This window comes from Castor canadensis, chromosome 1 (assembly GCF_047511655.1).
Source record: "Castor canadensis chromosome 1, mCasCan1.hap1v2, whole genome shotgun sequence".
Classification (NCBI taxonomy): Eukaryota; Metazoa; Chordata; class Mammalia; order Rodentia; family Castoridae; genus Castor; species Castor canadensis.
Window position 1 is genome coordinate 7009913 of NC_133386.1, and position 12101 is coordinate 7022013.

Below are 12101 nucleotides of genomic sequence, written 5' to 3' on the forward strand. Positions count from 1 at the left end.
AGTTATATCAGTTAGGGCTCCACCAAAGAGGCAGGACCATTAGGATGGTTTTATACATACACACACACACTTGTGTGTATGGGTTAAAAACTAAACATATAAACACATATATACATACTTATAGCTGTGTACCTAAATATACACAGACACATATCCATGTGTGGATGGGTTACACCTTCCATACATACACATATATATGCAGATGTATGGTTATATACACGCATATACCCACACATATATGAAGAGATTCGTTGCAAGGAACTGGCTTTCCAGGTTATGGGTATAGGTAGGCATGTCCTCAGCATACAAGGCAGGCCCTCAGGAAGGTCAGGCTGGAACTCAAAAGTGCAGGTTGTGCTGCAGTCTGTAGATGCAATCTTTTCTTCCTCAGGGAAGCCACAGCTCTGCTCCGAAGGCCTTTCAGCAGGTTGAATCAGGCCCAGCCAGACTTCCTAGGGCAGCCTCCCACGGTTATCAAGAGCAGATCCCTGGGTACATGACAGCCTTGCACATTATTGGTCAAAGAAAACCCATGTGTCCCAGACAGGAAGAAGTTTGAAAGTCATCAGGGAACATAAACTGTCAGAGCTGGGTCTCTGCCCCTAGAGTTCTTCCTCTGGAAGTGGCCATAACACCGGGAGGGCTGGCAAACTGTCCCAAAATGCCATCTCAAGAGTTTTGTGTCCATCTAACAGATGTCCCCAAGCTACTTCTGCTCACCATGCCCTCAGCAGTACAGAAAATTTGTCACCACCTCTAGACCAGAAGAAATGTATAGAGGTTCTGATTTTTTTAAAGACTTGGGTCCAAATAGCATAAGACAATCACTGTCCTAACAATGTAACAGTCATCAGAAAAACTAGTTCACACAAATTGGAAAAAAAAGTATTTTTATCTTATTCCTAAATAACCACATTGCTGATCCAAATGATGTTTACATGGCTTTTGTTTTCTATCACAATATCCAAAAATCCAGCTTTGCAACAACAGAATGTTGCTGAGGGAAGGTAGCCTCTGCCCACTAACCCTGAGGACTACCTTGAGCTAGTGATGCACACAGTGTCCCACAGATGTTGATGATCACTGTTTTCCTCAGAGTTTAAAACATTCCATTGTATCCCTGTGAGTTTCTTGTGGTACCCTAGGGTGCCTTTGTGCACAGTTTGGGAATCGAAGCCCTAAGCATTTCTACAAGCACCTTACTGAGAACTTTGGAATCCAAATAATGTGATTGAAAAAAAAAACACTTTCAAGATCAAATTAGACCTTCTAAACAGTTCTCCATTTTGTATGGCAAAGATTCAAGTTACTTACGTTGGAAGGACGCTGTATAGTGCATATAAATTTAGATTATACTCTCCGATAGAAGCAAATTAGCCAATGCATTAAGGTTAAATCATGACCAGTGTGTTCCTGCAGCTTTTGCTTCTCCTGTCCATGTTGAAGTGGTGAGGCTTTAATTTTTATATGCTGTTCCTCTTCTGTTATTTCTTTATGGTCCATTCTTTGCAGTACCAGTAAGAAGGAATTTAATGTCTTTGTGTCAGGAAAGGCCTATTTGTTCTGACAAACTGATCAACCTCCAGGGTGTTCCTCCACCATGAAACTGATTTTATATCTCATCCACTGGCTAATAAGATGTGAAGCGTTTTTCCTGTCACGCCAAGAGATCAGACTTGCTTCCTTGGAAAGCGGGGAAGCAATGACTGGGCCTCACAGAGCCCAGCCCCTCCATGGAGCATACTGGGAGCGAGGGATGGGGCTGAGGCAAACCTGAAAATTAACAGAGACATTTTTAAAAGAAAGAGAAAACCTAGGGGGAAATGCGTGGGCCCAACCTACTGTTTGCTATATTCACTTCCTGTTCAGAGAAAATAAACTGTCAGACTGGAACTTGATGGTCCTGGTGGCTTGTGTCAGGACGTCCTGACACATACCTCCTCTCAGTAACCTGAACCTTCAAATAGAGCCGGCCTGCTACAACACTTGAGTTTAGTCTCTCCGCTGTGAGAAGTAAGAACATAATACAAGTTAGGTATCCCTTACCCCAAACCCCAAATCCTCCAAAATCTGAAAGTTTTGAACATTTGCCATGACGCCATGAGTAGAAAATTCCACACCTGACCTCGTGTGGTAAGTCACAACCCAAACGCAAGTACACTGAAAATATTAAATAAAAGACCTTCAGACTGTATGTGTAAGGTCATGCTTTTGACTTGGATCCTGTTGCCAAGAGATCCCATATATGTGCAGGCAAATATTCCAAAATCTGAAAAACCCCAAATTCAAAACATATCTGGCCCCAAGTACTTCAGATAAAAGAGACTCAACCTGTAATCAGAAAGTGGTGGCTCTGTGATCAGTGTGGCATGTCCCTGAGGAAAAAATGTCATTGCATTATAATGTGCTTTCTTTTTGTGTTATGTTATTAATTTTCAAATGAGTTTGTTGTTGTTGTTAGTATTGGGGTTTGAAATCAGGGCTTTGTAGGCAGGTGCTCTACTGCTTGAACCATACCTCTATCCCTTTTTGCTCAGATTATTTTGGACATAGGGTCTTGCTTTGTGCCCAAGCTGGTCTGGACCACAGTCCTATTTGACACTCCCCCCATCACTGAGAAAACAGGTATGTGCCACCATACCCAGCTTTTCTCCATTCCCACGGGGTCTTGCAAACTTTATTGCCAAGACTGGTCTGGAATTGCGATCCTCCTAATCTCAGCCTCCTGTGTAGCTTGGGATGACAGGTGTGTGACACTGAGCCCAGCTATTGGCTGAGATGGGGTCTAGCTAACTTTTTTGCCTGGGCTGGCCTTGAACCACAGTCCTCCCGATCTCAGCCTCCCGAGTAGCTAAGTTTGCAAGTATGAGCCACTGGCACCCAGCTGCAGATGAATTTTTAACATGAAGTTGAACTCTGAGTCTAGGAGAATGTCTTTTGAAATGAAGTTGGTGTCATTTATATCCTGTTTGTTTTGTTTTAGTGTTTCAGTTCAAAGCAGTCTCGTCTTCAGCAAAACCAAGCTGAATGCCTGGCCAGCGCTGTAGAATATGAGCCTGAGCTCTAAACCTCTGGAAATCTTCCAAGTGTTCCAGACATTGGGTGACTTTTCCATGGCATGTCAGCTGTCAGGGCAGGTGACAGTTCCAGTCCAGTGTGTCACACTAAAGATCTGCACCCTCTGCTGTGCCCACAACTTTGGAGCATGGCTGGTGGTGAGGAAAGTGTGACATACCTCCTACAGGGGTCCAGTTACTCCAGACAGTAGTAGGACAGACACACAGCCTTTCCAGCTTCCTTCTTTGTGAGATGAAAGGTGAGGGCAGCAGATTCCTTCCTTGTGTTCCGTCCATGATCATGCCAAAAGGAGTGCTAGCACCCAGTGGAAAGATGGCTGCAAGGACTGTGCACTTGGCTCAGTGGTAGAGCATTTGCCTTGCAAGCACAAGTGGGATTGATCCCCAGCACCACGAAAAAGGAAGAAAGGAAGAGAGGCAGGAAGGGGAGAGGGAGGGAGGAAGGAAAGGGAAAAAAGGACTTGCTAGCTTGCTAGGCAGGTGCTCTACCTCTTGAGCCACTCTGCCAACCCCTAATTCTGATTTTGTTCTGTGGTCTCTCTCCTTGGCTGGCAGACAGCTGCCTTCTCACTGTATCCTCACTCAGTCATCCCTCAGTCCATGTGTTGCCTGTGTTCTTATCTCCTTTACTTATAAGGACGCCAGTATATTATATTAGGGCCCATCCTAATGACTTCATTTCTACTTTAATTGTCACTTTAAAGGCCTATCTCCAAATGCAGCTCCATTCTGAGGTGTTGGGGTGGGGGGGACACAATTCAGCCTCTAACAGCCCATTTCTTCTTTAATAAGATGCTTTCAATACAGAAATAAGTCCATTAACACAGACATGGACACCTATGTGTGTAAATAAGCATTGAATATGGGATTCTGGAATGAAGCTCTTTTCTCCTATTTTACCACTACTCTTACTTCGCTGAAGACACTGACTTGCATTACAGTCTCTTCCACTGGATTGGGAACATTTGAAAGAAAGGAAATGTGATTTGTCATTCATTTGTAACCCTGCTACCATGCTTGGAACACTCTCTAATAAAAGAGTGAACAATCCCATCAAAATACAACTTGATTTCTCTTTTCAAAAAGTAATACGGCATAGGAACCATCACACTAGCCAGAGGAATAAGTATAATGAGTTTAGAAAAGGGAAAATGTTACAAGGCCAAATGCAACCGAATGTTCCTGATACACAGTGTTCTTTTGCAGTTTGTCTTTTGTCGGGACTGTAAAGAAGCGTACCACGAAGGGGAATGCAGCATGCTCTACGAAGCCTCTGGAGCAGCCTCTCAGGTACAGAGCCCTCTTCATCCCTCACCCCTCATCCCTCATCCCTCAAAGCAGGGGTTCAGACTCTGGTGGGCAGGAGCTACTTCCTGGAGGTCACCAGGGGTTCCACCCTAAAAACCCAAGCAGCAGACTGGGAATGGGGCGTGCTCTGGCTTCCTTGTCAGGGTACACAGTGCAGACTTCCCAATGGCCATGTGCAGTGTGTCATGACTTCTGCTGTAGTCCTCCCCACATCCCCAGAAATATGGGATAGGGATAAGGGACATTAGCATAATCAGTGCAGTAGTCAGAGGGGAAATGAGATAATTTAACAATCTTTAAATCAGTTCTAACCCTACTTTTACTTTAGATGCATTTCTTTAGAATCTTTGGTGAAAGTCCATATGCATGACAAGTAGAGACGTTCCTACCTTATGAAGGGGGAATATCCCAATAAACCCGTCATAAATTGAAAATATTGTTAAGTCAAAAAATGCATTGAGTATACTCAGCCTTCCGAACATCATAGGTTAGTGACATAGTATTCTGTAGTGACTTGGTTGTCACTCTACTCGTCATGGGGTTGACTGGGAGCTGAGGCTTGCTGCCCAACATCTGCAGAGACAATGGTACCCATGTACAGCTAATGAGGGAAAGATCAAAATTCAGAATTCCAAGTACAGTGGCTACCGAATGTGGATTGCATTTTCACCTCGTAAAGTTGAAAAATCAGAAGCTGAACCATCAGCAGTCAGAGACCATATGCACAGAAGTATTATAACATGCAAAGAGCTCGTTTTTAGCAATCTCTCAGACCATGCTAAATTGCATCTCAGTCCTAATTAAGTAAAGCTGTGTGTTTCCTGAGACTTTCTCACTAACGTGCTATTCCAAGCTTAAGGAAATGCAAATGGTTTTTCTTTTATTTATTGATTACGATCAACCAAACCATAGGCAGAAGGAGTAAAAACTTCAGCACAGCTGATGAATTTGCTCATTATTTTCCTCTTTATATAGATGTTAACAAGGGTTTAAGCACCAAATCCATGCAGGTAAATCCTCCAGTCATTTTATTGATAGAAACCTAGTACACAGACATAGAAATTCCAGAACATTTTCATTTTATAGTAGAGAATGAGAATATCCCTATAAGATATTCTGCAGCTATATATTAATATGCCAATATTAGCATAAATATAATCACTGAATTCAGTCCTTTCATCAGCTCCTCAATTTTTTGTCACGATCATATCAGGAGATTTAGGACTGAGTTGCCATTTCCCTTGCAGAGGGGGCAAATGTGCCTTCTGTTCATTTCACTCAGGGACACTCAAGTGCAAGCTCAGTGACACTGAAGCAGGAATAGTGATGACCCTGGGACCCCTGCCTGGGAATCACTGTACCTGGGGAATAAGCATGAAGGCTGGGGCTCTGGGAAACAGGGGTAGCTCAGCAGTTTACACCCATATGCTCTTAGGACCACAGACATAGACCAAGGCTTTCAAGAAGTGATACTTTAACATTGATTTATTTGAAAACAAATCTTCATCCAAGAGGAACCAGCCAACCTTGCTGTTAAAGATATTTTAAGTCATTGAGACCCTAATATTTGACTTAGAAACATGGGGAAAAGAAAGTTAAAGGTGATCTTAATTCTAGATGGCCAGTATCAGGGGTACTGTGTCTACCGAATGTCAATCAGCATAGGTGAAACTGAGCATTCGTATGGGTCCTGCAGCCTGCTAGACTCCTGGCAAAATGAAGTTAGACATGTTTCCCTTCAGAGGCTGCAAGGGAAGTCATGAGAGACTTGTGAGAAAATGAACAATTACAGCAATATGCTAAAGCAAGGCTTAGCAAATGTGTAACTCTGTGTAACACTCCCCTGGAAGTCATGGAATATGGCTCTAGGTTTATCAAGTGGAAGTGGGATAGCAGCAATAAAGAGCATTCCAGAAAAAGGTGGGGGCAAGAAGCTCTTCAACTGGACTCTTCTGTCCAGCTCTGCATCCCCAGACCCAAAGCAGAATCCAGTGCAGGGAATCAGACAAACGTTTGTTGAATCGTGGTCACATCTATAATGAAAAAGACATTATTTCATTCACCAAATGTGTATTAGACCCCTATGTTAAGCATTGTTACTCACCTTGGGGATAAGAACAGAATAAAGTTCATGTTCTCACAGCACTTCCAAAACTTCATCCGCTACCACAAAGTTGCACAGTCCATTAATCTAATGGGAATTCCAAGGAGCTATCAGCAATCCAGGTCAAGGTCATCCCACAAAGAATACAGAATGAAGGGCCCTGTGGCTAGACTGCCCCTTGATAAGGCTCCTCCTGCTTCCAGCTCCTGATTACAGGGCCAGACTTCTATTCCTCTTATTTGGAAACGAAGCAAACTCGCCAACCACCCTAAAAAATAAATATCTTCTGGTCAACTGTTGCCAGAGAACAGAACTTGTATTCTTTGCTACCTGTTTTCCTAAGTCTCTGTTTCAATCAGAATCCCACAGGAAAGTAAATTCAGCTCAGATGGGCACGTGAAGAGCTAGCTGTTCATAGGAGGTATAAGCTGCAGTGGTCACAAGAACCAAAACCAAAGTGGAGGACGTCAGAGTCCAGCCTCAGTGGAAGCCATGAGCCTCCTAGACCAGCAGGGCAGGAGAAGGAAATGGTGCTCCATGAACCCCAAGACCTGGAGCCTTGGAGGGAGTGCCTTGGGACAGGAGGAGTGATCGTGGGGGAGAGGGAGAGAAATGGGCCCAAACAGGAAAGGTGTGAGAATGACTTCTTGACTTCTCTCTCTCTCTCTCAGTTTCTGAGTTCTTGCTAGTAACTCTCACTGGCCACACCCAAATAAAAGCCAGATGCAGGGATCCTAGGGACACAGCCCTGGGATGTCAGCCCTATGGGTCAGGGTAAAAGAGGGAAAAAGAATAATCTACATATTTCTTTATGGGCCAATTCACCAGGGTTCCAAACTTTCCTTCTTTTGACCACAGACATGGAAAGGGATGGACCAAATAAGCTATTTCATCAAACTGCAAGACCCAATTGCATTTGGTAACATAATGAAGGGTTATTGTTTTAATAAAGCCACCTTCTTTTCTCTTCCCTGCATTTCTCTCAAACAGCAGTGCTTCTGAGTGGCAGGAGGGATTACCTCTGCAATTTCACTCACCTCCAGTCTTGGAAAGGTCAACACTCTCCACATCTATCAGCCAAGATCTCATTGCAGCCCCCTTGGAACAGAAGGTTTCAGATATGTCCCCCTGTCTGAATTTTGCTAACACTAACAAAATACCCCCACTAGCCTGTTTCACATTTTCCTTTCAATTCAATTCATTGAAGGTTTTTTCCTGTTAGCCACTGGTGACTCCTCTCCGTGTTCTTCCCCTCAGAGCTGATTGGTTTCTGTTCTTTGATATTACATTCTCCAGCCAGGCGAGCCCATTTCTCCTGGGGCCCAAACAGCTTTTCCCATCAGTTAGGCTGCTTGACCCAAAACTTAATGCATTTTTTGATTAATGAAATTTTTTTTTAAAAAAGAAGCAAACTCAAAAATTGGTTTTAAATTGGTTTGAAAATATTGAACAAGCTTTAAGTCACAAGTGCTGAGAGTTTGGGAAATCAGTGACAGAAATCAATCATTCCCAAGCAAATGAGAATCTGGGCCCATTTGCTTTCTCTTATTCTCCCCTGCTACCCGTTTTCTTCCCCATGTTCCTGTTCTCCCCACATATGCCCCCTGGAGCCTTCCTAATAACTAAACACTTGCTCTTGCAAACCACATACATTGATTCATTCTCCCAGGGGCTCCAAGGATTTGGTACTACTTCTCCTATTTAATATGAGGGCAAACTGAAACTTTCCGATTTTTAGTGGCACTGTCAAAAGCCATAAAGGGAATCAATTGCAATGACTACCTGATCTGAGCTATTAGGGTACAACGCCCACACTCTCTGGTTAATAAGTCTACAGTGTGTAAGAGGAAAGTGTCCATCCCTGCCTGCTGTGAGCCTATTCAACCTCCTAGATCCAGGTCATATGTCCTCTTCTCCACAAAGCTGTCTGCCCAGTCCACTGCCTCCTCTAAGCCCTGTGACAACTGCACATGTCTCTGTTACACATCCAACACTGAAATGCTCTTTCTCTGTCTCTTCACTAGCAGGCTGAGCTTTGGTAATGCAGGGCTGGTACCTACAGCATCTTTATATCTCCCCAGTGTCTGGCACATTACAGGTACTCATGAATGTTTGTTGAATGAATGACAGCTCCCTTCATCCCCATACCTCCTCCCTCCCCAGGAGGCTAGGAAAGCACTCTAAAGTAACAGTCACTTCCAGCATGGTTTTTGTCTCAATAATCTTTTAAATCATAAGAGAAAATAAGATTCCCATAGTAAAGCACAATTCTCGCCATCAGTCTTCTGAATTAGAGGAACAAAGCTACCATTTTTCCTGGGATAATAATAATAATATGCACTTGTAATGTACTTGTTTACAAAGCACTTTCAAATACATCATCTTATTTGAAGCCTCATCATGACTTTTTGCAATGGACTTTAATGATAGGTAAGATAGAGGGAAGGAGAGAGGTCCACCCAGGGGCATAGAATTGATAACCACCAGGTAAGTCCTGGTGGCTTTGAGAGCCACACCATCCAGGACCAATGGCCAGATTCATCCCAATGAAGGAGGCACCTGGCATTTCAGTTGATCTTCCTGGTCACTCTGCGTTTTGGTAGTTGCGATACAGTTGAAACATCCAGTCCTATAGGATCTCTAGAGCTGGGATGGTCTTCCAGAGTTCTTCCACATTAAGACTGGGAGTCAGGCTTTTACATCCCCTGCAGGTTTGGGGATGCAAGCTGCCCTCGCTCGATCCCAGGGTGTAACACAACCTTCGGTGAGGCACCTTTCTTCAGCTGAGGGCAGTTCCTGGATAAAGACTTAGCAAAGAGGTCTTTGCTGCCAATGCACTAGCAGCTGAGGAGACAAGGGCCTCCATCATGGGGGAGGGATCTGCCAAGTCCCAGCATCCACCATAGTCCTCCCCTTGTACTGCCTGGAGACATTTGCTTATGGAATGGGAAAGAGACTGGAGAGCTACAGCTCACCCTGTTGCAGATAGTCATGAAGTTGCTGGTTCTCACTGACTTCCCCTTCTCTTCTACCCATTCTAGAATCCCCTCACCCACAGATAAGCACTTTAGGGAACTTACCAGTGGGACGACATAGAAGCTCACCTGGTTCCAGGTTGAATGTCATTCTAAAGCCATGACTACTGAACTCAACTATTTGTTGTCAAACTCAGGCAGGGGAGTACCAAGAGATGCCACAGTGAATCACTGGGGCACCAAAGCTATCTTTCCCATTTACACACCCCATACATAACTGTTGTCCTTCCTCCTGCTGATGATCTGTTATCCCTTCCAGGATGGTGACTTTGCCTTACTTGCTGGTCACTTAGCAAATAGAATGTAAAATGACCAGGTGACTGCAGTGGTTTGAAGTTTACTAGAACTCCTAATGTGTTCTCTGGTAGAAGTGTTCTCTTGATGGAAACCTAGGCTCTGTATCTGTGAGGCCCAGCCACACAAATTCCCAAGTGAGTCACTAGGAGTCATGATAAGTGAGGCCATTCTCACCATTCTGAACCATTGTTTTATTCTTGCTGGAGATAGGGCACGGTATGGTGGCTGTTGATTTAGCATGTACACCTTATTTTAATGGACAGCACCCCCTATCTAGTGGCGTGGCTCCAATTATGTGTTGAAGGCTGGTCCATCACTCTTGCCAGTTGATGGGTCTGGGCGCTATGATACGAGTTAGGACCTGAGTTTCCTGTGGTTGGGTGCCTGCTGTGACCCTTCTTTGACTGTGAATAGGTTCCTTTGGTCCAGTGTAGTATTTATTTTGCAGGGTCCTGTCAGCTTTCAGATAGTTGAGCTGCTGGAGACTCTCTTGTCAAGAAAGATAAACCTGTGTCCAGAATAGGAGTTAATTCCTGTCCAGATGTGATTTTTTCCCCTTCCAGAGCATCATTGTAATCAACATGGCATCACTTGCCTGGTTGGTCTCCTTGAGGAGTGAAACCATGCTAAGGACTCAGTGCTGGTCTTTGCTGATGGCAGGTTGGCCACCAGCTATGGCAGCAGTGATCTCAGCCTTAAGGAGCCAATGCCTTAGCAGTCAGATCTGGGCAGAGCTTTTATCTTACTGTTATTGTTCCATGCAGGAGTTCACTGAAGCCAGTAACAGAGGCTGGTCAAGGTCAACCATCTGGGCCATTCTGTCTACTTATTTGGTTAAGGATACATCTGTCTTGTGAGCATGAATGTGATTACAAAGATGTTCACAACTCATGCTGTCTCCCATAGGTCCATCCATGTGCCCTCTCTGACCATCTCCTTGTCTTTCTAGCCCTGAGTCTTCCAGATTTTCTCTTCCCTTGTGCTTAACTAATCTACCAAGACATTTACCCTGCTTGTGAGTTTGTATATATTCTCAACTCAGGACCCTTTGCTTTCTACACCAACTATACAGTCAGTGGCTGTCTTTATCCATTTGGACTACTATAACAACATACCATAGAATTAGCAATTTATTTCTCACAGTTCTGGAGGCTGAGAAGTCAAAGAGCGAAGCATCAGCAGATTTGGTGTGTGGTGCTTTCTGGCTTGTAGATTGCACCTTCTTACTGCATCCTCAGGAGGAGTGGAATCACAAGACCACTCTCTGGGGCTTCTTTTATAATAGTCCTAATCCCATTCATGACCCATTTACCTCCCAAAGGCCCCACCTCCTAACACAGTCACCTTGGTGATTAGGTTTCAACATTCAGACCATAGCAAGTACATTGCCCAAAGCTCTGCACATTGAGAACATTTCTCTCACCACCCTCCTTCACCACTAGAAAGAGCTTAATGTATGGAAACAGGCCACTTCTGGTTGTGCTCCCATGCCAAGCAAACTCAATTGTGAACATGCTTAGATCCCTCTCCAGACTCCAACGAATCCCCCCAGTCCTGCCACATCACCATGGGGCTGAATTTGTGAGCCCACCCAGAAGCAGTGGTGCCATACGTGGTGGATAACCTGGATTCTGGGCCACCTGCGTGCACAGCTTCCTCATACCCTGTGGCTCTGTTTGTATCTGATCCTGGTAGCCCTGTGTCCATCTTACAATGAACAGCTGCTCAGAGGCTCCCTTTCCACAGGCTCAGCAGCATGCCAGGGGCTCTTTTTCAACTGTGCACAATTCTCAGTGGCAGAGCTAGAGGTCTTTACTGAGATTCTCTTACTGACTTGCAATAAGCTTCATGTGGCATCTTTTCTCACCACAAACACCTCAATCCTGCAGGGTCTGCCTGTTTGGATGACCCAGGGACAAGGCTGCTTACAATGTAGCCACTCCCTAGACTGCTCAGTGCCCCAATTGGAGCCTTAATGCTATGTCTTGCCCAGTTAGGGATGCATCCAGAAGGGGGGGCATCACTAGACCCTTCTTAAAGTTTGCATCCTAGGACTGCTCTAGACACCAGTTGCCATAGGGCAGGTGCCAGGGAAACAACGTGGAGCTTTGGGTGTTGAAAGTGTCTTAGGAGTGCTCACAGGGGATTTCTAAGGAAGGATGGTGGCAGGAGTGGGCAAGGGAGTTAGCTGACCTGCAGTGTGGTTGTGGTTGCAGCAGGAGCCTGAAGGAGCTAGGAACCAAGAGTGTCTCCTGCCCCCATAGTACTGGGGATGAACCC

At 44.7% G+C, this 12101-nt stretch overlaps 1 protein-coding gene across 5 annotated transcripts in view; it reads left to right on the forward strand.

The window, feature by feature from the left end:
• Positions 1-12101, forward strand: part of Prkn (parkin RBR E3 ubiquitin protein ligase) — a 1269303-nt gene that overhangs the window by 1227087 nt on the left and 30115 nt on the right. For all 5 annotated transcript variants that reach the window (XM_074070800.1, XM_074070813.1, XM_074070825.1 and 2 more), the window contains one exon: positions 4284-4367. In XM_074070800.1, coding sequence (XP_073926901.1) covers positions 4284-4367 — 84 coding nt within the window. The remainder of the gene's footprint in view (positions 1-4283; positions 4368-12101) is intronic.